Genomic DNA, 27189 nt, shown 5'->3' on the forward strand with positions numbered 1-27189 from the left:
AAAATTCACAAACCGAACAATCCCGGGAGACCCATTGTGTCCAGCTACAATTCACCCACTGAACGCATATCAGCCTTTCCAGACTCTCACCTCCAACCCCTCGTCAAAGCCCTGCCCTCCTACCTCCGTGACACCAACCACTTCCTTGACATCATCCACAACTTACCATCTCCACCACCAAACACCGTCCTTACAAAAGTTGATGTCACATCCCTCTACATCAATATTCCCCATGCCCATGGTCTCCGTGCCACGGAATCATTTCTTAAAAGCCGACCCAAACGCCACAATCCCAGCACCCACTTCCTGATACAACTAGCCTACCTTGTACTTATCTGCAACAACTTCTGCTTCGGTGACCAACATTACCTGCAGATACATGGCACGGCTATGGGTACCCATATGGCCCCCTCTTATGCCAACCTGTTCATGGGCAGGCTGGAACAGGAATTCCTTGACTCCCAACAACTGAAACCACTCCTCTGGCTAAGCTTCATAGATGACATTTTCCTCCTCTGGACACATGGCGAACCATCCGTCACTACATTCCTAAACCAACTGAACGACTTCACTACCCTCAAATTCACCTGGTTCCACTCCAAAGACCAAGTGACCTTCCTAGATGTGGACATCCACATTGCGGGAGACCACTTGGAAACTTCCATACACATCAAACCAACCAACCACCTCCAGTATCTCCACTACTCCAGCTCACACCCCTACCACACCAAAAAAGTCATCCCATTTTCCTTTGCTCTCAGAAGCCAGCGCTTCAACTCATCCCTCTCATCCCCCAAAACTACAACCTACGCCTGCACCAAGTCCTAAACAACCGTGGCTACCCCTCCACCCTCATCAACAAACAAATCACTAGAGCCACCTCCCACAACCGCACCAAACAACCCAAAACCAACCCCCCAGCTCTGATCACCCAATACCACCCTCACATTATGAAAATCAGACATACCCTCCATTCCCTCCTCCCCCTCCTGCACAGTGATCCTGACACCAGGGACATCTTTGGGGATAAATCTAGGGTTGTCTTCCATCGCACCCCCCCAACCTCAACATCATCTTGGTCCAAAACACTCTCACCCTTTCCACACCACTCCCCCAGCTCACAGCTGCAACAAACCCAGGTACAAGACCTGCCCCATACTTTTCACCTTCCCACCCTCCTGATCCCCACAACGGCAGGTGAGCTCACCCTTCACCCTAAGGGCACCTGCCACTCATCCATGGATGTCCCCAGGATTTTTCCCAGGGAGGGGCAAGGAAGGTATTTTTTCCAGGGGGGCAAACAAGTCACATTTTCCCCAAAAGAGTGTAGTTCCCTAAAAAAACATTGCTTAAATTTGAATTTATGGTGTTAATGCAATAATTAACACATATTATTGTGGCTAAAGTGAAATTATATGTGTGAAATACATAATTTTTGATTGACTTTCATTTTCCAGGGGGAGCCACAGCCCCCTCCCTTCCAGATGCCCATGCACTCATCCAACCTGATTTACACCCTCATCTGCCGCAACTTCTACCTGGGCGAAACCTCCACCCCCTTGAACCAAAGGATCAATAATAACCGTTCCTCCACCCAAAACTAGGATTTCACAGTTGCCATCCATACCAACAGCCATAACACCACCTTTAACAACTGTTTCCGTGTGGCCATCATCCATCTTTTACCCCCCCCCCCCCCCACACTCTGACATGTCTTTCCGAAGGTGATGGGAAAGGGCCTATATATCAGGCATGAACACCACTATACCCCCTGGACTCAACCTAGTCAACCAATAACCCTTTCCCCTCCTCCCCAAAACTACCCACCCACCATGCAGTAAACACTGGTGAAAGTACATTTGTTTTCTATCAACTGTTTCTGGCATGCCTCTACACTACGTAACACTGATTTCTCTTTCTTCTCCGTTGACAATGCGGCATGTTGCGAAATATCGAACTATTTCTTTTCGTGTGGTAAGTGTTTACTGTATCCTTCGTCAGTTGTGTGTGTGTGTGTGTGTGTGTGTATATATATATATATATATATACAGGGTGTCATTTTAATGGCGCCCACGGACCACAGATTCGTATAGAGGACATCAAAACAAACAACTTTTTCCAGTAACATTTTTCTCTTTGGTGCGTCGATTCGACGCTACAGCCGTTCAAAAAAGACCGTTTTGCCGCCTGGATGCTGGCAACCCAACACAACATTTGATCGTACCTGTGACGTCATATCCTCCGGCGAAACAGCGCATGGCAGGGTTGCAAGGAACACACAAATGTTGTGAAAAATTACAAACTACCAACCTCATTATTAGCTGTAAAACGAAGCGAGAAACGCGCCCAATAGACCGAACATCATAGCCTACCAGCCAGAAGATCAGCAGTCATCTCAGGGGAAGAGGGAAGTGAACCAACGATACAAGAAATGGTAAAAAACTTATTCAAAATGAAATGTCAATGTCGGATTTTGTCTCAGCCTACATGTCAAATATCAACAACAATACATTTTATTGGACTTACAGCTTACATGTGGCTGTTTACGCCCAACTACATATCAAATATTTGCAAATCTCGTTGCAAGGTTGATATCTACAGGTTTGTGTCCAGATGTAACTCTTGTGCTGATAACGGAAGTATCCGAGGTTCACGTTGTTACATTACGACTAAAACACGTACAACCACAGTAACAATCTAATGATGAATCAGTACCGAATATACTGCCCTGTTCACAGATGCAAACTATTACATGTGTATCCGGTGCATAGATAAACACATAGTAGTCTTAGAGCTTGTAGTATTACTACTACTTATATCCCTGTATTTTCAATCATTTTTGCCACTTGGCTCATAATGCTCTGAATATACATTATATTATCTGTTGCTTACGTTTGGAATTTTGAGTTTCTTTCATTTCTATTTTGTCATCTGTTCAGTGTGTCACAGACAACTAGTATCAGAAGGACGAAGTGGATAGACTAAATTGTAGATGACAACTTGGTAACTAGATTTGCAAATATTTAACATGTAAGCTGAGACAAAATTCGATATGACCACTTCCACTTGAATTTTATTTTCTTTCTACCATTTTTCGTATCGTTTGTTTACTTCCTGTTAGGTTACAGAACGTGTTTTCTCGTTTTGTGTTACGGTACATAATGTGGCTGATTGTAGCTATGTCATTTTTCACAGAGTATGTGTGTTCCTGGCAACCCTGGAACGCATCGCTTCACGACGGGATATGACGTCACAAATGCAATCAAATGTTGTGTGTGGTTGCCAGCATTCAGGCGGCAAAACGGGCTTTTTTGAACGACTGTAGCGCCGAAATGGCGCACCAACGAGAAAAATGTTACTGAGAAAAGTTGTTTGTTTTGATGTCTTCTATACGTTTCCGTGGTCCGTGGGCGCCATTAAAATGACACCCTGTATATATATATATATATACACACACACATATGAAACCAGTCGAAGATGTGAAACAAATTAAACATCTGTACCATACAGATTAGGGCAATGACAACTTACATCATCATCATCATCCTTTGCCATTTCCTGCCTCTAGCTGGGTCAGCATAGAAGTCAAGCCTCTCCATTTTTTCCTGGTCTTCCACCACTCATCTCTTTCCACGGTATTCCAATCTTGTCCTCTCTTACAGCCAGTCTTTAATGCTGTTTATGACTATTATTATTTTAAAGAAACATGTATACTTCTCTCACCTTAGGAAACTGAGTGGCAGATTAGCTACTTTTCTTTCAGAGTAGGATAATTTTTATCTCACTCCCACTTAATTTCTTATGGAATACTGAGACCACAGAAAAAAATATTGTCTTTAGGATGGCCATGCCCATCACAGTACCATGGGTGGCATTTTACATGTCATTTCTAGAAAATCAGAGATGATGTTTCAGTTTGTTTCTTATATACATTTATTTACCCAGTTTCAAATAGTCTTATTTGGCCATTTTACACTGAAACACATAAAGTAGAAACAAAAGATAACAAAAGATACAAACAATAACCAGATGGGATAGATTTACAAGTTCTTGGTCAGTAATGTACAAAAATTACTATCTGGAAGGAAAATATCTACATCCAGGGGAAGTTTGTTGTAGATTTCTGGCAGCCTGTAAAACAAGGAGTGTTGTAGAAAGGATAGCCTAGTGGTTGTGTTGTGGAAGAGTTGCAGGTTGCACGTTTGCTTTTGGGGTACCCTAAGTGTAAATTCACTGATTAGGGAGATCAGTTCTGATTTTGCCATTTATTATCTTGTATAAAAATTTCATGTCCGCTAGATCATGACGAAAGGACGAAGAGTGAATATTCAGAGCAGCCATGGTGTCTGATTTGGATACATGTCGGAAAGAAGGTATTCTATGGCAAACAATGGCAAGAAAGAAACTGAGAACAGAATATATTCTGGTAAGATTGGTCTTTGAGGATATTGCCCAAATAGGGGAGCAGTATTTAAGGATGGGCGAGATGAAAGATTAAAAGAATAAGGCAAGAGATGATGGGTTTTGAATTTCACTAAATCTGTATAGAAGACCAAGAAGGCACATGGCTTTTATAGTGGTAGCTATTATATGATAATTAAAAGTGAGTTTTTCATCCATGATAATACCTAGGTCCTTTTGAGTGGAAACTTTTTGGATTGGATTGTTTTCAGACACCACTTTGTTCTTTTTTAGCGAAAAAGTAAGGAAAGAGCATTTCTGAGGGTTTAAATCTAAATTCCACTGACGACACCACTTAACAAGTTCTGTGAGAGCATTTTGAAGAATTGTCGGCTCCGTGGTCACATTCTACACCCTCGTTTTCGTGCACATTTCAAATATTTTCATCAAAAAAAATAGTTTTTTTATAACAAAGTATGTTTCAAAATAGCGCAGAAGGTAATTATTTTGATCTACGTGCTACGAAACTTACGTTTCTTTAATATTAAAATTCCTTACGTATGTAACGTCACTACGGTTTTTTAGGGCGTCCATCATGGATTCATGCCACAGGCGCACGTCTGCACATTTTCTTCTTATGATTGACTTGTGCAATGAGATACTTTGCGATTGCAATGGGATAATTTGCAATTGTGTTGCGAAATCGAGGGTGTAGAATGCGACCACGGACCCAACGGTATCCTCAGCGTGTGTAAATACGTTATCTTGTGGAACATAGTGCACATTTCTTTTTGGCATCTGCAGGTGGTTGTATTTTCTGAATGACTTGTGGGATGGGATAATTTGTGACTTCTTATTTTTATGATAGAACGGAAGGAGAGGGTAGTATTTTGTGGAAAAGCACAAGAAAGACTTTTGACATACGACTTACTTCTCTTTTGGGGTAGCCCTATTTTGGACTTACAAATTTAACTTCGACCCGCAATTCAGTGCCTAGCCTTGGAAAAAATAGGTAAGTTACCTCCTGAGGTTAAATTTTAGCCTTAATTTCTTGTTACCTTCATGTGCCAGTGCAGAAAATAGTGATGGGGGCAGGTGGCTCGGACAGTTTCTAATATGCTTTCCAAAGGGACTCTATAGAGAAAGGCGGGGCCGCGATAGCGGTAGCAGGCGGTAGGTTAATTACCCCAGGGGCGGAGCCCGGAATCGGAGGGAAATTTAGACAACAATTTTCATAAAATTTCTTGGGGTATAGCCCTCAAAAACCGACATTTACATATATCCATTGGTACGTGTGCAATTAAACTAACATGGCCGTAAGTAGAGTACAGGTGCTACGAAACTAACATGGCCACAAGTAGACTTCCACCTTGCAACTTCAAAAGGCTACATCTCAACTTTTAAACGGCTGTAGAGTTGTAAATACTTGTTTCTGCACTCCAGAATTTTGTTCTTCACAATCTTTAACACATAATCTTCATAAAAAAATAAAAAAATCCTTTCAAAATCGAGGGTGTAGAATGTGACCACGGACCTGAATCGTCACGTCATGATGCGATGAGATCTCCTTGAAGAGTTTTCAATCATCCACAAACAAAAGTATATTGATAGGGAGGGAGGACAGTTTTTCAGGGAGGTCATCCATGTACAGAAGGAAATGGGAGTGAGCCTAAGACACTCTCCTAAGGAACTCCAGACAAAACGGGAAGAAAGTTAGAAGAGGTACCTGAAAGAACAACACGTTGTTCACGCTCATGGAGGTGGTCCTGCAGTAAAGAGAGAAATTTTCCATGGATGTTAAATCTGGATGATAATTTATGTAGAAGAAATGTATGATTAACTTTGTCAAAGGCTTTCAAAATATCCAAATATATATGTCAAGTTGGGAGTTATTACACTGAGGAAGAATGAAATTTGCCGCGACCGGAAAACAACCTATTTCTATGTTTTTTGACTTGCTGAACACGAAAATGATGTTCTTCTTTCTCCACCACATCTAGTTTTTGAAATAACACGAAATTGAAATAAATGTGACAAAGCTTTTTTTTCGCCATATGATATACAAATATTCTTCAAGAGAACACGTGTAGCTGTTTTTCCTGCGTAATATGAAGAAAGCATTGTAACGACAGCAAAAGGGCAAACATTGTTGTTTATTTTGTTACCTGATAAGAAAAGAATAGAGAAAAGTATTTGTTAAAGAGGCAAGGTGACTTATTGTACTGTGTCTTTATCAGTTGCATTCTGTTCGCTGGAAGTGTAGGTTGTGTGTTAGGTTGTGTGCGTCAACGCGATTGCTTTGTGTTGTGTGGTATTTGAAAATAGTGCAGTGATGCCTCGTAACTGTGTAAATTCACCCAATCTGTTTTGCTATGTGTGCGGTGAGTTCACGACAAAATCCCAACAAAACTCAATTACACCAATAGTGAAGAAAGCTTACGAGCTATATTTTGGATGCAAAATTGGAGACCAAGATAAAGGGTGGGCTCCTCATGTCTGTTGCAGTAGATGCTCGTGATATTTACGAGGGTGGTTATTGTTACTTTTGTTTAAATAATGTAACGGGATTCTCAAGAAAATCCAACAATATCCTACAGTATCCAAATTTACCTTCTGCGATAAGACCAGTGCAACATGATGAGACATTACATGTTCCAAAGCCACCATTGGAATGGTCTTTGGAAGGGGAAACAGAAACTTCCTCAGATGAACCGATATCTTCTCTCGGACATGATCCTGACTTTCAAGAGTCACGGAAGACACTGCATCTTATCACCCAGCCAAAATTAAATGATTTAGTACGTGATTTGAACCTTACAAAGAAAGAAGCGGAACTGCTAGGTTCAAGACTGCAAGGGTGGAACCTGCTGGAACCAGGGACAAGTATTATGTTCAGAAAACGTCAACTAAAATTTTCTTCCTTTTTTTTTCTATGAATGGGTCCCTGGTATACTGCAACAATGTCACTGGATTAATGCAGGAGTTGGGAGAAAACTATAAATCAGACGAATGGAGGTTGTTCATCGATGCGTCAAAAAGTAGCTTGAAGGTGGTCCTTCTGCATAATGGGAATGAGAAACCTTCAGTGCCAGTTCCTCATGCGAGTGATATGAAGGAAACATATGAAGACATTGCTTTGATTCTCACAAGCGTTAGCTACGACAAACACCAGTGGAAAATCTGTGCTGATCTGAAGGTAGTGGGAATTATTTTAGGGATGCAATCAAGTTTCACGAAAACTTGGGATGCAATATGTCTCTCAAGATACACTTTCTGTGTTCCCATTTAGACTTTTCCCCCTCTAATCTGGGTGCAGTGAGTGACGAGCAGGGCAAGCTGCTCTTTCACCAACAAATTGCAGAAATGAAAAAACGTTATAAAGGCATATGGTCTCCCAGATTACTAGCGGATTACTGCTGGAACACAGTCTTAGATGTTCAACATGCCTGCTACAAGCGGAAATAATACAGAAATACGTTTTGAAGGTGCGTTACTTTTACTGTTTACTTTAATGTTTACTATTTTACTGCAACTGCAAATTTTAGTGCATGTCATAACTACTTCATTTACAATCATATTTGATATTCTATGAACCCAATGTATTAATAAAATTCACACTATCACATTAAGGTTTGGAGTAATATGCTATATTTTACCCTTCTTTTAATGTGCGGTCAAAATTTTTCAAAATGGTTTCCGCCAGAAATGGTACGTGATACAGCATTTTTGTTATGGTTTTTGAAATCAGCGCACCCGATTTATTAAAGATCACCTATTTTCATCCAGTGGCAAAACAAAAAGTTTTAATTTGTTCCTCAGTGTTATCGATAGCTCCAGCAGCATGAGAAAGTAAGACGGAAAGATTTCTTAGGCAAGAGCTGCCTGGAAGAAAACCATGTTGTGCTGTATTGATATACGGTGACATAAACTGAAGTAACCTGTTTTTGATGATTTTTTCACAAATAATTGATAGTGGCAATAGAAGTGAGATTGGTCTATAGGATTTTACACATGTTTTATCTCCAGTTTTGTGAATGGGCACAATGTTGGCCCGTTTGAAGTTTTTCGGAAACACACCCTCACAGAAAAATTTGTTGAGTAAGGCAGGCAGGGAAAGAGTCAAGGAGTCGGCAGTTTTATGCAAGAATATTGTGGGGATTTCATCTGGACCTAGGGACCGGTGGAGGGGTAATGAAGCGAGAAGGTATTTTACTTCCTCGGGGGACGTTTTGATTGAAGATAGTGTGTGAGGACAGACTGCATTTAAGTGGGGGAGAGGGTCAGAAACTGAGAGAGGGGAGAAGTTCTCATGAAAAAAAGCATTGAAAAGTTCGGCTCTTTCTTCTCCACTAACAATATCAGTAGGTATACGTGGGCTTGGTTTTCTTGAATTTAGTAATGAGAAGAATCTCCTTGGGTTTGTAGAACATTCGGTTGTTATGTTACTTATATATATATATATATATATATATATATATATATTTAGTAGGAATTTTGAGTGATGTCTGATGTCACAATAGGTACCGTGAGTGTGAACCTTTAGCAGATGAGAGCCTCTTCTATATGTACAACCTCGTCAAGTACTTTCCATGGGTGCACTTTTCAAACTTGGTATGAAGTGCAAAAAAAAAAAAAAGTAGCTTGAGAACTAATTGTGGAGATATATTTTTTTTCTTCCAGAATGACAGGGCTTTCAGCGGAGGTGAAGTTTATATGTTTTACCTCCCAATAGTGGCAGTTAAAGGAAGAAGAAGAAAATAGAAATTTTACACAAAAATTGGTATTGAATACACGCCTGTGGCCACCACAATAGACCAAAGTGTAGTACATATTATGTAGCAGTGGTATATTTCTACAAACATGCAACCCATAATGTTGTTAGGGGAAACATTGACATTTTCAAACTGTATTTGTTAATAACAGTAAAAATAAACATGTATATTGTTTTGTGATTCAAGTATGTCATACCTTCATATGTATACAAATGAACAAAAAAGACAAAACTGAAATAACATCATCAATTGCTGCCATGTGGAGGTAGTAAACATGTTTACCACTTGTCTACTAAAGGGTAAGTACAACATACTCAAATTTTGATGCAATAAGAGTATAGTATTGGAAATTTGTCAAAAGATCACAAGATCAACTTTCCAACAAAATTTTGTTTGTATAGTTGATACAATTCATTTGTAACTGTGAAGTTGAACACTTGAACTTGAAGATTCAATTTGAATTTGATGTTCTTTTCAATTTTGCTGACCTAGCTATTAAGTTAATCAAATTTTGACACCAACAACATGAAGCCACCTGCGACTGAGCATATGTGTGATAAATTTAGCTGTACAGTACTAGACCAAATTTGCTTGTACAGGACCAGGACTTCTGGCATTTGCCAGAACTGCCAGACTGCCAACCCAGCACTGTCTATATCATACCATGGATTCAAACATAGAACTCCTGATGAGGTAACATGTTATACTGGCCACTGTGCCAATGAGGCCTTCCTTACACCTTAACTCTACATGAAAATGTCCAACAGTAGTTTTAAGTATGTCTTTAAAATCAGCACTCCCAAAACATGCATTTTGACACCAAACACTGCACTGCCTTGACAGGAATTGGTCATAACTGATACCATATTTTTAAAAAGATAATAATTAAATAATTTAGAAGTCATATAAATATCAAATTCTCTTCCAAATAGATTTTCATTGATTTTAACTTGAAAAAATTCCTACAGCAATAAGATTAAAGGAAATTTTATTTGATATGAAAAATAATACATTTTCAAGAGCCAATTTCAATGAAACCACCATACACACGAGAATGGCAATTCTGACTTGTTCCACCCTAAAACTAGTTTTAATTGACCAGTTAGACTGTAAGTAAACTTTACACTTGCATCAAAAAGTGCACAATTATGTAACTGATCCTCTAGACCAGGAGTTCCCAACTGGCGGCCTGCGAAGGCAGTTTGCAAAATTCATTAGTTTTATGTATTTTTATTAAAATCATTCTATTTTTACTGAATGAATGGAAGCTCTGTGAAAAAAGACAAATATCACAGGTAGAATTGATTCTGCAGTCAATAATGATGATCAGAAGTATCTAAAGTGACATAACTTTCTCTTCACACCATGCATTCTACCCCTTCGCTATGCGGAATGAACTCTCCCGCTTCAGCGAAGGCTTCACTCTTTGTATTTAGAAACAAACTGCAGAGCGGTGCTATACAGATCTGTTCTTCTACACACGAAGTACGAAGAGATTTCCAGTGTTCCAACTCGGATCGTACTGTGATTGATTGTTAAAGTTTGTGCAAATATCGAAATGAGCAATATCTCCAAAAATCGTAAAATTCAAAATGAAAATAGAACTTATCAAGAACGTTGGGAAAAATACTACCTCATTACAAACAACAATGGCAAGAAAAAGGGCCAGAGTTTTTCAAATACCTTTCAAAGTTTTGAGCAAAGAATGACATCGATGTTCGGCAGCACGTACACGTGTGAAAGTGTTTTTTCTTCAATGAAGTTCATTAAGAACCGCTACAGAAGCCGACTGGCAGATGCTTCACTGCTTCACCTTCCGAGACCTTCAAAAACAGAAATTGAAGTGGACATTCCAACTTTAATAAAAGAAGCAGATCGGCCTTAGTTTTTACACTTACTATGAAGGATTCTTATTTGTATGGTGTGTTTTTCATTTCTTTCAATTCATCCATAAGTATTGGTTTTTTTTTTAAATAAATTGTAATTATACAATTTTGATCTGTGATTCCATAGTTTCTTTTGCCTCATTTTAGAAATTTAGGTCATGCGAAAGTACTACATTTTCAGTTCATTACTTACAATTTTTGTAATTTTTAATCCCACCCCCCCAAAAAAATGCGGCCCGCCAATCAACTGCTGGATATAATTTTGGCCCTCGGACCTTTTGAAGTTGGAAACCACTGCTCTAGACTATCAAGGTTTTATGATATTTCACTACTTTCTTTTCAGGCACCAAGTAGAACTCAGATAAGAAATGTTATAATTGAAACATTTACTCACCTGGAGGTATTAAACGGACTGCACAATGTGAACCCTGGTCTATCCACTCATATACAAGTTGATAAACCATATTAACACTCTCTTCCCTACTTGGAAAATGTGAGCACTTTTCATAAAAAAATGTTGTGTCTACATATAATGCATCTATTTGTTTTACTGATGTTCCATCTGAATTGTGTAAAAGTTTCAACTTCTTTATGTCACCAACTGCAAGTCGAAAATCTCCTGTGTAGAGAAGATTTCCCATATGACCTTCAAAGAGAAACCTGGAAACAAGTGTACAAATAACAATGAAAATCTTAAATCATTAATAATAACACCTGAATGTAATGACAATGTCAATGTGATTATGTAACAGAAGAAATCTCATATATAGTAATGTAATAAGTATTTCCTTTCAATTTCTACTTTATTAAACAGTAGTATTGAAAATTTAGTACAAGTTTCAGAAATAAAACAATAAAATAAACTTTAAAAGCTGATTAAATATGACTAGAAATATGTATTTTTGATGGAAACGTGATTGATTGATTTGCTTTATTTTACTTCACTTTTTGTGCCACTTTTGGCTAATTTGCGAAGATGTGGATGAGTGATGATATGATGAGATTGATGAATGGACACTCACAAACATCCATGGCCAGGTTGGGATTCAAACCCGGGACCCCTGGCATCGTAGCACAATGTCCTAACCACTCTGCCATAGGGGCTGCCTGATGGAAACATGATACAAGGGCAGTTCAAAAAGAAACCAAACTTTTACAAAATTGAGAAAATGGTAATATTCATCAGCTATTTGGACTTGTCTCCTTCAAAGTACTTCCCTTCACTGTGCACACACCACTTCCAGCATTTCTTTCAGTCCTGGAATGCCTGCTGGAACTCCAGTTTTGAAGTTGCCTGTAGGTCCCATAGCGAATTCTCTTTATCTCTTCTATTATCTGGAATCTGTGACCTTTCAGGGTTGATTTCATCTTGGGGAAGAGGAAGAAGTCTGCTGGTGCCAAATCAAGGAATTAGGCCGGTTGTGGTGGAACAACAGGTATCTAGTACTTTGCCGAAAACTCCCGGACGAGCGAGGAATGAGCATGTGCATTACCGTGATGAACCATCCAGGACTTGTTCTGCCACATCTTTGGCCTATTGCACTGCATTTTTCTTGTAATCGTTGCATGACATTAACATAGAATTCTGCATTCACTTTGGAACCATGCGGCACACACTCCGAATGGACGATCCCCTGCCAGTCGAAGAACATGATCAACATCACTTTAACATGAGATATACTTATTCATCATTCTCGATGGAGGTTCAACCTGATCTGAAATGTCTGTACCATTCATAACAATGTGTTTACGTCTCTTTGAAAGGTTTCTGCAATTTCACACATACTCTCTGCTCATCCAGTTACTTCATGGTAGGAAACTGAAAACTGCAGCGGGCCCTCAACACACCTTCATTCAATGCAATCTACTGCATTACTGCAGTAAGCGGCAGCTTTGAAACTGGGCCAAGTTAATGACTAAGGACACTGCTAGGCAACATCACCATTGGTTCTCTTCAATAAATTTAAATACAAACTTTACAAAAAAGTTTGTTTTCTTTTTGAAGAGGCCTTGTATTCACACTGTAATGTTTATTTCCTGAGGTCTCAAAAGCAGAGAATTACAATTACTTATGACATCTTGTCATAATATAATACAGAATGAAATTCCAAACATGAAAGATACTTAAACAAAAATGTAGTTTAACTACTTATTTATGCAAAATACAAGAACACTGATTAATTATGCAGAAAAAATGTGGTATCATAACACAAATAAACAAAACGCATACTATTGCAATAACTAAATAAATTATACAAAAATATTTTAGAAAAGAAACTTGCCACGTTAAAAATATATATATATATATATATATATATATATATATATAATATATTAATTTTAAATTGCTGAGAAATATTCAAGTGTTAGCTTTGAAGAAGTCAGAGAATTGATTGATTGATTTGTTGTTTTAAATCCACTTTATGCACAGAAAGGCTAATCAGGACTGGACCTACAGTTTAAAGTGGGATCCAAACCACTCTGTGCCTCCACCGGGATTCAAACCCGGGACCCCTTGATTACAAGGCAACGATGCTACCACTGTGCCACCGGAGGGGAAGAAGTCAGAGAAATGTTTGTATTTCATCAAATGAGCTAGAGAAATAAATAGTTGACTTATTTCATCATTAAAAACATACAAAAGTTCCTTTTCTACCAAATACAATGGAAATTTTTTGAATTCTTTATTTTATTTTAGAATTTTACTCACCATAGTAACAACAAATATTAAATACCAAAAGTGAACCCAAAATGTTGGTTTTGAACAATTCTGTTCAGATAAGTGGCACACTCTTAGAGGTAGAGTCCAGCTTTGGTGGCAGTCGGACTCCAATGACTAGCCAAAAATCAATTTCTATGAATTTAAAAGCATGCATGGAAGCAGTTCTAGCCATGAATAGTAGCATATAAAAATAAATCGTATATGTAGAAGTTTCTTTAAATTAGGGACCTATAAAACTGTAGGGGGTTACCATGCATTTTCAAAATGGCACCATTCAACTCACCCTATGGCAGGGGCATGTGGTGACATTTGGGGTCAGGCAAGAGACTGATTATGATTCCATTTCACACAAATGTGTAATAATAATAATTATTATTATTATTATAGCTGCCATTATGATATTACAATACACATGCAAGTTTGAACCTGCAGTACAACATGGCCTATTTAAAAGCATTAAGAACACTTATGATTGAGTAGTGGTTATTCCTGTTGTATTATGTAATAATTGTTCTCTCTACACATAAATATTTCCTCTTCAAATGCTTGGCATGGGCCAATTTAAACATGTGCGTTGAATAGAGTATTCAAAGTGGAGGGTGCCATCCCAGTGGAGGATAATTTATATAAAGCAGTCCCTCTCTATTCCCAAGGCTCAAATAAATATCCACAATTTAAGAATTTCAACTTTGAGCAGAACCTTTTTAATATCAAGATAAAGTACTTTCTGACACTCTAGAAGTAACAACTGCATTTGCTAAATATTTTCAATTGGTGTATCGGCAGGATTATGAAAAAAATAAGATGCTGAATATTCTATCTTACAGTGAAATCGATAAACTAAACCTATCAGATATTAGTCTTAAAGAAATCGAAGACGCCATAAAAAAATCTTAAACCAAAAAAAAATCTATTGGTTCCAATAAAATTCCACCTTACATACTTAAAGGATGTGGTGAGCTCAAATACCCCCTGCGTACGCTGTTCAATCTTGTGCTCTCCACCTCAACATTTCCAGATATTTGGAAATTAGCAAAAATTATCCAGATACCAAAAACAAATAAGCAAAATGATGTACAGAATTACAGGCCGATAGCAGTCCTGGCAGCACCTGCAAAGCTCTTAAGAGAAAATTCTTTACAAGCACATTTCTTATCACATACGATCAGTGATCTCTCCTTATCAACATGGTTTCTTATGTAAAAAGTCTGTCTGTACCAACCTATCAGAAATCACTCATTTTATCGCAACCACGATGGATAGCGGAGCTCAAGTAGATGTAATTTAAAAAGATTTTTCGAAAGCATTTGATACCGTAAACCATAGAATCTTAATAGAAAAACTGAAATTATACAATCTATCGAATCCAATGTTTTCAGGGAAATACTTCTGATAAATTTGAAGCTACATCGGGAGTTCCCCAAGGCTCTAACCTTGGTCCCTTATTCTTTCTCATATACATAAATAATCTTTATGAACATCTGAATCAATTGGGTAAATTACTTCTTGCAGATGATATAAAAATATACAAAGGAATTTGCAGTTACAGTTACTGCACCGAGTTACAAGCGGACATAAACAGTCTTGTGGAATGGTGCAAAAGCAACAAACTAATCTTAAATAGCAAAAAATGTTACCAAATATCATATACTCGAAACACTACATCAATAAAATATGAATATTACATAAATAAACAAAAATAAAACGGGTAGAAACAATCAAAGATCTAGGAGTCCTGTTTGATTCTAAACTTACATTTCATGGGCACGTTAGCTTCATAACAAACGAGGCTTACAGACTTCTGGGATTTATAACGCATACATGCAAAGATTTCAAAAATCTCAGAAGCTTAATGATGCTTTATAATGCTTACATTAGAGCGAAAATTGGATACGTAAGCAGTGTGTGGCACCCTCAAACCCAGCAAGATATAAACGAAATAGAACACATTCAAATTAAATTCTTAAGACACCTAAAGTACAATGTAGATGGTATTTACCCTCAAATGGAATCCCGTGAGAGCCTTCTCGGATATTTTAACCTAACAACTCTCAACAACATGCATCAGCTCATTTTCCTCCACAAAATTTTAAATACTCATTGAAGCTCCTTTCGCCCAGTCACAGCTCGACTTCTACCTCCCCTCAAGCAAATTACGACCAAGAAGGCAACTCTTCACCCTCTGTCATAATAGAACCAACACTCTGGCAATATCCCCAGTTGGGAATATGTGTAAAACATTCAATGATACCATCAAAAGTGAAAACAGTGTGGACTTATTTTGCCCAACCGCAATCTTGAAAAGGAATATACTAAAATTACATAAATTACGATAGAACCTAAGACTTGTATGTTTGTTAAATGTTTTCTGTCTATATAGGGTGGAGGGATTAGTTATGGCAACCTTAAGGAAAATGTACAATAGTATACAACTTTTAACACAATAATAATTTTACTGATGGCTTACAAAAATTATGATCACTGGTACAGAGTCTGTACATTATGACTAAGCATTAACAAACAAGTTAGTCAGGAAAAAGTTTTAAAAATATTAACCAAACATGACACTATTCTTCAGTTATGGCCACTTAAATTCACTTATGGCCACCCATTTTCCCCACTTATGGCCACCTTGTCTATGAACAAATAATGAAGTAATACAGATGGAACACAATATGTTAAAGGTAAATAATATAGTTCTCAATGGATGAACAACATAAATTAATATTTCCAGACTTCTCAGGTCACTCCGTAGTAAACAAAACAACAAAATGCCACGAAGAAATTTTCAGCGAAAAATGCAGGCTTGACCAGGACTCTAACCCGCATCTCTGGTATACCATTTATTTTCACGGCACAGACGGCTCAGGTGCAGTGTTAAGTGTGAACGGTGTCCATCCATAAATACAACAACTGGTCGACGAATTTCAGCATGATCCAGAAATGGAATGAACACATTAGCCATGTATTTAAAGAAACTCTCTCCAGTCATCCAGCCATTCTCTGTTTTCCCAATCCCTCAGTTTGGTGGAGCAGCTTGAGCTACTGCAGCAGGAATCCTCTCATATTTATAGAGAGTTAGTGGTGGGGCAAATTTTCCATCAGCATTTGCAGTAAACAAAGTGGTAAAATATTCTTTATCAGAGTTACTACTTTCGTCATATACTTGACGTTCTCTTGGACCAATGATAAATCCACCTTTTGGAGTAAGACAAAAACAAGTTTCATCCATATTGAAAATTCTGTTTGGATTCTTTAGGACATCTCCATCATCTTTCAGTGATGTAAGAACTTCATCGAACCATTTACGAATCTTCTCTTCAGTCACGGAGCCTCTCGCTCTGTTGAAATATTCTGCATGTTTCTGTGATAGGACGCGGTGCCGCTTAAAAAGCCTGTAATACCACGTTTTCCCTGGACGATTCTTCACAAACGTAGGCATAGAATGCTCTATTCCAGCTTCATTTAGTACCTTCTAAACAAAAGACATGAAATTTTCTTTATCCACAGGCAACCCCAGTTGTGCACATTGAAGTATCCACTTGACTAACACGTTTTCTGTTTTCTCTCCCAGTACAGAATGTGGACCACAGTGTCCTGTTGCAGATTTTGGAGAAATCCCTGCAAATTTGTTCCTTAAAGTTGTCCTCGGCACTCCAAATATTTTAATTGCTGTTGCCACTTTCATTCCTTCATCTATGGCTTTCAGTGCATTCCTCACTTTTGCAGGGGAATACTGGAATCTCTTCTCCTTCCTTATATCAAAGCTCTTTGGAGCTTTTGTAGCCATTCTTATTGTAAAAAAACAATACATTATTAAACCGCAATCATTTTCTTCAGTGGCCATAATCAAAGAATCTTTACAAACATGCATCTAGTAATGGCCATGTGGTCTACACATACTGTTTTGTGGTTATTTATATTTCAGGATATAAATACTGCAATTCTAACATTTAAACTTACCTCTGAACAAATTATATGTTCCTGATATATATAACAACTGTGGAAAACATTATTGTAGCTCTCTCTTTTCTTACAAAAATGCATAAGAAATTCTACTGTAACAAACAGCTTCTTCCTTACAACAAGCTTACTACAGGAACTACAAAGAGGAAACACGAATATCAAATTGGAAAGCTTATTTTACACTGATTTATGTAAGCTGTTCACTGATTGGCTTTGGATCACCTAGGTAGCTACCAATTGAATATGAACAGGAAAGTGGCCATAAGTAAGGTAGTGGCCAAAACTAATGCCTCCACCCTACTACATTGATCTGTGCAATTAATCAATAATGTTATTGTACAGCCCCTGGCCATATTGTTAGATGCACCACAATTTTTTTTGAAAATAATAGTTTTGAACGGGAAAATTATACAAAATTCACCATTAGTTGTCTGAAAAATTTCCTGTACGTTATTTGAACCCTGGCAAATACGAGTAATACGTACAAATGCACTTTCTTGTACAACATTGATAACAATAATTGTAATAGTAATAATAATACATAGTAATGTAATTCGACACAGTGGACAATTTTAACAGTTCGCTTACTTTTCACATTTAAAATGTTGCAATAGGGTTCTTTGTGGCTGAACTTTGATTATTGTAATGAACAATATGAAAATAGGAGGTTCTGTTGTTACAAACAATACCACCAACACCAAACGTCGTCCTTGTTGAACGAACATGCCGCAGTTTAATTCAAGCTGAGTTGAGAGGAGGATGTCTTGAGAATAGTGAATCGTATTTGTGCTAAATTTTGCAGTGATATTGTTTTTGTACACTCTGAGTATATATTTTTAAATTTAATTATTAACATAGGGAGTCGGGTAAAAAAGTGACTTGACACCGAGAAAGATGGCTGAAATTAAGACACTAATAAAGACAAAAATGTTCTCTAATCGTGAGATTTCTCGACGATCTGATGTGTCTGAAGCATCGGTGAGGCAAATAAAGAAGAAAATTGAATATGGTGGACAGTGTGAGCCACAAAAGGACAGATGTGGATGTAAAACAAGTTTTACTCCAAGATCCTTACGCTGTTTGAAGAACATTTGCCTCATGAATAGATTTGCGAGTACAAAGGAACTTAAAGATAAACTTGAAAAGAGTGGTGTTCGTGCATCTGAAAGAACAGTAAGGCGTAGGCTCTCTGACCTGCTAAGAAGCCAAAATTAACCCCTGCTATGATTCATAAACGTTTTTGTTGGGCAAAAGCTCACAAAGAAAAAGATTTGAACTTTTAGAGATCTGTTTGCTTTAGTGACGAGTGCACGTTTGAAATCTTGGGGAATGAATCTGTTTGTGAGAAGACGTCCAGGTGGAAAATACAATCCTGATTGTGTTGTGCAGACTATCAAACATCCGATAAAAGTTATGATTTGGTCAGTCATTAGTGGCAAAGGTACAGGATGTCTGTATTTGGTTCAAGGAACAATGAGGCAAGAACAGTATAGAAGAAAGTTGCTACCTCAAGTAAGAGAATGGTTCCCAAATGGAGAACCGTTCGTATTCATGCAGGATGGAGCCTCATGCCATACCGCAAAATCAATAAAACAGTTTCTACAGAGTGAAAATGTCCCTCTCTTGCCCTGGTCGGGAAACTCTCCAGATATGGACCTAATTGAAAATGTTTGGTACCTAGTGAAAAAAGAAGTTGCAAAGCAAACAATTACGATGAGAATTGGCCTAATTGAAAAAATAATTCAAGTGTGGATTCACCATCCTCATATGAAAGAGACAGAACAAGCATGCATTGATAGTATGGCAAAATGAATCCAAGCACTGATAAAGACCAAAGGCTGCTCAACCAAATATTAAAATTGACTTCCAGTCACATGTACATATTATATAGCTAATATTTAAGAAACACAGTAAGAAATTATATTTGTAACAATTAATTTATCAAGTAATTGTTGTTTTTTGTTAAGGTTCACATGTAATCAATGTAATATTTCATGTAATAAAATATAAATAAAAGAAACAGAGAACAACAAAAAAAAATAGACGAGATAATAACATCCTTAAAATTTTGAATAAAATTTGGATATGCGTCTAATAATTGGGCCAGGGGCTGTATAATGGGTAATATACCTGTTGCGTTCAATTTCTGAAATAAAAAAATAAAAGTCTCTACTCAAAAAACTATTAAGAATTTAACTGCCAAAATATGTAAATGTATTTACAAATTGTTCCATTACTTCTGAAAATTTAACAAGATGACTAATTTATCCACAAGATATTGCAGATTTATAACTAGCTTACGTAGAAAATTTCAGTCATTTGTCTGAGCTTCAATCAGAGAATATAAGTGCCTTTAATTCACCTCTGATTGAAAAAAAGTGCCTTTTTTGATTGAAGGAATATAATCATCATTTTCCATTCCAAATAGCAGTGGCATATTATCCCATGTTATCTGGTTTATGCAGAAATTATCAGAAAATTTGAAGTTGTTGGACTACTGTTTTTGTTTACTTGCATGCCTGCATTGATTTTTATTTCCATTATAATAAATATATTCTCCCGGGCAGGGGAGAACCAGGAATTTTTTCCACATGTTCAAGCAGCTCCGGCACCCACCCAGCACTGTATAAAGTGGCTACCATGAGGAAACTCTGGGGGGTAAAGGCAGCCAGGGGCATGGTGCTGATCACATCACCCCCACCTTCGGCCGTGATCAAGAAAATGGGGGGCCCTACCTCCACACCCCTTATACACTTTCATGGCATGGTGCAAAGCACAGGGGAGTACTTTACTTATGCACAATAAATAAGAATTGTTGCAGTAAACCAGGTCAAATTTTCAGAATACGCCACTGGCCCTACATGTATTTTATCAACAGTATTTGTGTCAGATGATCGGAGCACAAAACTTGAAAAAAATAAGCAAACGTCAGTCCAAGGCCACAATTTTACCCCTGATCTTCCTTACCCCCCTACAGTGTTGCATACTCTAAGCCCTTGTCACTGGAACTAAAGAATCCATATTCATGAATACATAAATGGCTTAAATGGTTTTATTTCTTACCCAAAAAAAGAATAGAAAATCTACTAACACTTCTGTGTCACAATGTGAAATGTAATGGATTCAAACATTTTGAGAGCTTCTGTCACCCATTATGTGCAAAAATAAGATAAACGAGCTACATAGTATAGTCTGTAGCTTTTGCAGACACTCAAAGGTGGGAAGGAAAAAGCGATTTCTTCATAGCATTTCAGCTGGCCAGAGACCTGCGTAAACTTATCTGCAGACTGCAAGCATACGCAAGTGGCAAATGATCAGAGAATCGCATCTCTCCTGGATGGAAAATCAGTGCAGTTGATAAAGAAGCACAAAAACATTGTAAATGAAGCAGAATCATGGTTTCAGATTTTGGAAACACTTTATCCTTTCATAGAATATGCAGAAAGCAACAAATACATGAAATATTCTATGAGAATTTCTAAAAAAGAAATACGCAAGTGGCACTTGCCCTGCTTCTCCTTAGCCGTATGGGTTTTCATGTGATGACATATTGCCCTGCCTCTCCTTAGCCGTATAAGTTTTCATGTGATGATATACACAATTGTTATGATTTGTTCTCAATTTTGAAAATATTAGCCTTTTACAATTTGTTGTCAGTTTTGACCTAACCTGCTACAAAGTGAAAGACAAGCTGAAACCACAAAATGATTCTTTGACACACATTTGGAAACCAAGAAAAGAAAAAAATGAAAAATGTTCCCTGCAAAGTTGTATAAAATTAAGAGACCTATCGAACAAGGTATCACTTGACCCCTTTACTAATTGAAATTTTTAGGTATGGCCTAGAGGGCACCACGTCTGTTCAAAATACAACCCCTGGAATAGTAGTCCATTTAAACAGAAGTAAATTTATACTGATATGTTCTGAAATTTATTATCCCTCTAAAAGCTATTAGCCTGTTATGAGGAATTTACAAACTCGCCCTGTATATGCAGAGGGGAAAATTAAGAATGAAAAGCAAAATACAATGTGTTTTACTGAAGGTAACCGGAAAAAAAAATTTGAGGAAATAGAATGTAATGTTCTAATAGTTGCCCACACTGCTTGAGAAGATGGGTAGCATTCGTTGATTTGCCACAATATGAAAGGGGCCTCAATCATAATCAACCGAAGAAAATGGTACATGGTATCAAGCCCTACAAAGTCCATTAGAATGGCATCTGCAGAATTTTATGATCCTTCAAACTAGTGTCTATCATGATGAAAAGGTTCTCTCGTGCTATCGACCAGGTGAGTTGCGGAAAAGATTCCAAGCTTTCGAGAGCTAACGTCACTCTCATCTTCAGGATAGAAGTGCAGTTCTGAGCATCAACCCGGTGTATATAGGTTCGTGGGGGGGGGGGGGGATCCCATTGAAGATGATGGACCAATCGGGTGGCATGTCTGCTGGGTGCACGCTTCTGGTTAACTAACGCTAACCAAGCTGGGTCCAGTTCGAGCCCTGTGTCGCGATTCAGATTATCTTTTTCCTCATGAATGGCTATTGCTTCCTTGATAATGCGGTCCCAGTAGTTTGAAGATTTGGCTATGATTTCTGTGTTGCTGAAATCTGGTCTATGTCCCTCATTGATTGAATGTTCTGCTAGTCCCGACTTTTCAGGGTGGAAGTACTTGATGCTGCTTTGGTGTTCTTTACAGAGCTGTTCTATTGTTCTAACCATCTGCCCAATGTATGCTTTCCCGCATTTACAGGTAATCTGGTAGACTACTTGTGTTTTGAGTCCTAACTCATCCTTGGGGTTACGTAGTAGGCTTTTGATCTTCGGAGGTGGTTTGTGCATGGTTTTTATGTTTCTTTAGAATTCGGCTTATTACTCTGGAGAGGTTTCCGGTGTAAGGAAGGATGGCTATCTTCTGGTCAGCTTTGTCTGGGTCCCCTGGAGTGTCTGTGTACCCTGATGTGTCCGGATTCCCCGATGTGTCCGAATTCCCTGATGTGCTGGTCTCCTTGGACAGTACTCGTTTTAATGTTTTGTTGATGTTGTGTTCTGAGTACCCGTTCCTGTTTGAAAGTTATGTGAAGATGCTGTATTTCTTCTGATAGATGCTCCACGTTGCTGATGGATATGGCCCAGTGAAATAAAGTAGAGACTACTGTAGATCATTGAGATGGGTGGTGAAAACTGCTGGCATTAAGATATAAATCTGTGTGAGTCGGTTTCCGGTATACATTATGTCCCAAGGATCCGACTGGCTTGCGTTTGATGAGAATATACAGGAATGGCAGGCTGTTATTCTTCTCAGTCTCCATGGTGAACTTGATATTTGGGTGTTGATTGTTCAGGTGGTCTAAGAATGGCTGAAGAGTTTCTTTACCGTGCGGCCAGATGATGAAGGTGTCGTCCACATATCTGTAGAAGGCAGCGGGTTTCAACAGAGCTGTGCGCAGGGCTTCGTGCTCAAAGTTTTCTATGAAAAAAATGGCTATGGCAGGTGAGAGTGGGGAACTCGTTGCCACACCATCGGTTTGCTCATAGTACTGTCCACCGTAGCTGAAGTAGATAGGTCAGTGTGTGTCTGAACAGACTGATGATTTCTGGTGTGAAGTGGTGTTCTAGTAAGACTTACTACTTAGTGTCTATCACATTTTCAAACAGATGAACATAAAACCATATTGCCCTCATGTGTTATAAAGCCTTTCAGTGGATGACATTTATTGATGGGTAGAATTTTGTGAAGTATGTTTGATTTGTTGTGAGGTAGAAAGAGAATTCCCACATTGTATTATGTGGGTCGGCAAAGCCTCATTTAAACTGAATATCCAAGTTATTAGACACAACAATGTTTACTGGAGGCCTCCCCGATGGTGAAGAGGTAGCGTCGTCACCTTGTAATCAAGGGGTCCCAGGTTCGATACCCAGTGGAAGCACATAGTGGTTTGGATTCCCCTTTAAACTGTATGTCCAGTCCCGATTAGCCTTTCTGTGGATAAAGTGGACTTAAAACAACAAATCAAATCAAAATCAAATGTTTACTGGAGTGATGATAATGCACATTTAATAATTGAAAAACAGTTGAATGTTCCTGTATTAAATGTGGTGGAATCATAGGTCCTTATTTATTTTAGGTATTGTGTCTGGACACAAGTATCTTGCTATGTAATGTGCTGTTGTGTTGCCTGAGCTGGAAAATACAGAGGCTGTTCAGCGTATGTTTGACTAAACGCGATTCCTTCCCCCCATGCTCAGAATGAACTTGCCCAACCTTGGTCGGGCACTTTTGTCAGTGTAGTGTGTGAGCTGTAAAAGAGTGGTTGTGTTTTCTCACTGGGCCAAAAATCCCACCCAAACTGAGCCACTTTTGGGAAGAGTACGTTGTATAACTTTTCCAAGTGTTTGCGTTTTCTTGCTGGGCTGAAAATGCTGCCAAAACTGAGTCGCTTTTGGGAAGGTTATGTTGTAGACCTTTATGATGCAAAGTTCAGTGGGTCAATGATCAGGAAGTAGTGAAAGAGCAAGGATGGTGGCGTTAGTTTGAGTTTATTCAAGAATGTGATCAGCAAGTATAAGGATTGCTTGGCCCCAGAGTTCAGTTCTCCAAACAAGGGGACGAGAACATGGCCTTGCACACAAGCCACCACCAGTATGCAGGTGCAAGGTGCGGTTAACAGTTTCCAAGGACATATTTAGATGATTCGCCATCTGTCTTTGGGTCGGAGGATTCTCTTGCATGGCCATTCTGCGAAGTTTCGCCTGAATACTGGTGGTGGCTTGTGTGCACAGCAGTGTTCTCGTCCCCTTCTTTGGAGAACCGAACGCTGGGGCCATGCAATCCTTATACTTGCTGATCACATTCTTGAATAAGTCAAACTAACATCACAATCCTTGCTCTTACACTACTTCCTGATCATTGACACACTGAACTTTGCGTCATAAAGGTCTACAACATAACCCTCCCAAAAGCGACTCAGTTTTGGCAGCTTTTTCGGCCAAGCGAGAAAATGCAAACACTTGGAAAAGTTATACAACGTACTCCTCCCAAAAGTGGCTCAGTTTGGGCGGGATTTTCGGACCAGTGAGAAAACACTACCACTCTTTTACAGCTCACACACTACACTGACAAACATGCCCAACCAAGGTTGGGTGAGTTCATTCTGAGTGCAGGGGAAAGGAATCGCGTTTGGTCAAATATACGCTGAACAGCCTCTGTAGTCCTTTGTATGAAAACTGTAATATCATTTGGCAACAGGATGGAGCTCCTCCACATTACTCTGTAGAAGAGCAGGAATTTCGTTACAGTAAACTACTGGAATGGGAGGTGTGGTATGACTGGCTACCATTATTCTGCAGATGCCATTCTAATGGACTTTGTAGGGCATGGTACCATGTACCATTTTCTTTTGTTGATTATGACTGAGGCCCCTTTCAGATTGTGGCAAATCATGAATGATATCCATCTTCTCAAATCTGAAGTCACGATTCCGCTTCATTTACAATGTTTTTGTGCTTTCTTTTCAACTGTGATTCTGCCATATGGGATATACAAAAACATAAAGTGTTTGATGAAAAACCAAGGGATTTGAAACATCTGCAAGATAACATTGAATAAGAAGTTGACAAAGTGAACAAGGACAGAATTATGCCTCGTATTAATTGTCAGTGTTCCTTGTGATTAGCCAAATGTGGCAGATCAACCAATCAGTAATTGAGAGTGTACATGTGCATAGAACAAGAACATACACAATTTGAACATCTTTTGTAAGCACATTCCTTCATTCTCACGTGATTTGTATCCATTTTTACACATTACAACTTTGTAAAATCCAGCACTGACCAAGTTTCTCTTGGTAAACTGACTTTTGGAACACTCTGCACAAGTAAACTCATCCAGCAATAACTGAACTGAACTTTTCACTATCTTTAGTGAACTGAAATGTAAAGTGGGGAGAGGAAGGAGGGAGGCAGGAGCAAGAGTATTCATAAAAGATTGTCCCAATAAGCATCTTTGATACATTGCTAAATGGGATATTCTTTTACTTCTGAAAGCAGGTGTATAACTTCATTCTTTTTTCAATTCTTTAAATTTATGTCATTAGTGTCAATCAACCACATTAGTTTAGCTTGTTTTCTTACCTTTCCATTAGGTTATGACATGTCTTTACATTGTTTTGGTTTATAGTATCAAGTAGATCTTGTATCTGATGATTACATTACATCATATTCCCAGTTCTTACTAATACCTGTTTCATTAATGTCTTCATTATCCTCTAGATCTTGCAAAAATTTCAAAATTGTTTAATAATTTAATACGGTAGTTTTTCTTATTCAAAACTTCAAAATCATAAATTTTCTGAAATACTTGAAATATTTAATGTTTATGGTTTGGTATCAGTGAGGCACAGTTGGAATATCCCCCAATATTCAAGCACTGCCATCAGTATTGGTTGAAAGTGGTATTGGCTCAGCAATAGATAAGTGTTTCTGAATAAAGGTTCCACATATTAATTAATCATCACTTATTCTAATCCTTAATTATGTTTGTCTAGCAAATAGTCATCAACAGTGGTGAAATGGTTGTTTTGTCAACCTATGTGATGAGAGTGATACTGACAAACTCCAAAATAAGTGCTGCTGCATATTCTATTGTAGTGTTTACTTTCTACTTTCTTTTCACAGTGCACTTTGTATTTTTTCTTACTGTTAGAAAGAAAAAAAATATAATGGGAAGATAACATTTTTTATTATAAATAAATAAAATCAAGCATTTCTCACATTATATAAAATACTTACATTGCTGAACCAGGACAATGACCTGCAGGTAGCATTGATACTGTTATGTCAACAGGTGTTCCATTAAATGATGTAATCTTCAGCAATGATGCTACATGGAAGTTTAAAGCAAGTATTTTGTGCTGCAAATTGGCCCCCAACTTATTTAACAGAAAACTTCTTGTTATTTCACTGCAATATAAAAATTTATCTTCCTTTTTCTCCAAAATCTTCAAAAATCTTCTTTCAAACAAGCCATTCATGTGATCTGCAAATATATCATACACATAACATTAAACATTATATGGCAGTACATTATATTCATGACAATAGGTTCAGAAGCAGAGTGGTTAAAGGTCCAGAAATTTTAAATAAATTCAATTCTGGTCCAGGAGAGAAAATCAGCAAGCGTAAATGGGTTCTGGACCGTAAAGAACCTTTTTACCAGTAAGGTATTTCAATTCGGTCCAGGAAACTTTTATCAGATCAATTTAAATACGATCCAGGAACCTTCTTTCTGAATGTATTTAAATATGGTCAAGAAACCTTTTTCTGAATGTATTTAAATATGGTCCAGGAACCATTTTATCTGAATCAGTTTAAATAGGATCCAAGTTCCACATTGAAATGAAATAATATGTAACTTGGATCAAATACGGCCTGATGATAAACA

The 27189-nt window shown here is 38.0% G+C and overlaps 1 protein-coding gene across 1 annotated transcript in view; it reads right to left on the reverse strand.

Moving 5' to 3' along the window:
• The window catches only part of LOC145984118 (protein artemis-like), a 173923-nt gene that overhangs the window by 131345 nt on the left and 15389 nt on the right, over positions 1-27189 (reverse strand). The window contains exons 2-3 of the mRNA XM_083117552.1: positions 26538-26784; positions 11454-11719 (exon numbers count right to left, since the gene is read on the reverse strand). Coding sequence (XP_082973678.1) covers positions 11454-11719; positions 26538-26784 — 513 coding nt within the window. The remainder of the gene's footprint in view (positions 1-11453; positions 11720-26537; positions 26785-27189) is intronic.

This window comes from Lepisma saccharinum, chromosome 2, assembly GCF_977018435.1.
Source record: "Lepisma saccharinum chromosome 2, izLepSacc3.1, whole genome shotgun sequence".
Taxonomy (NCBI): Eukaryota; Metazoa; Arthropoda; class Insecta; order Zygentoma; family Lepismatidae; genus Lepisma; species Lepisma saccharinum.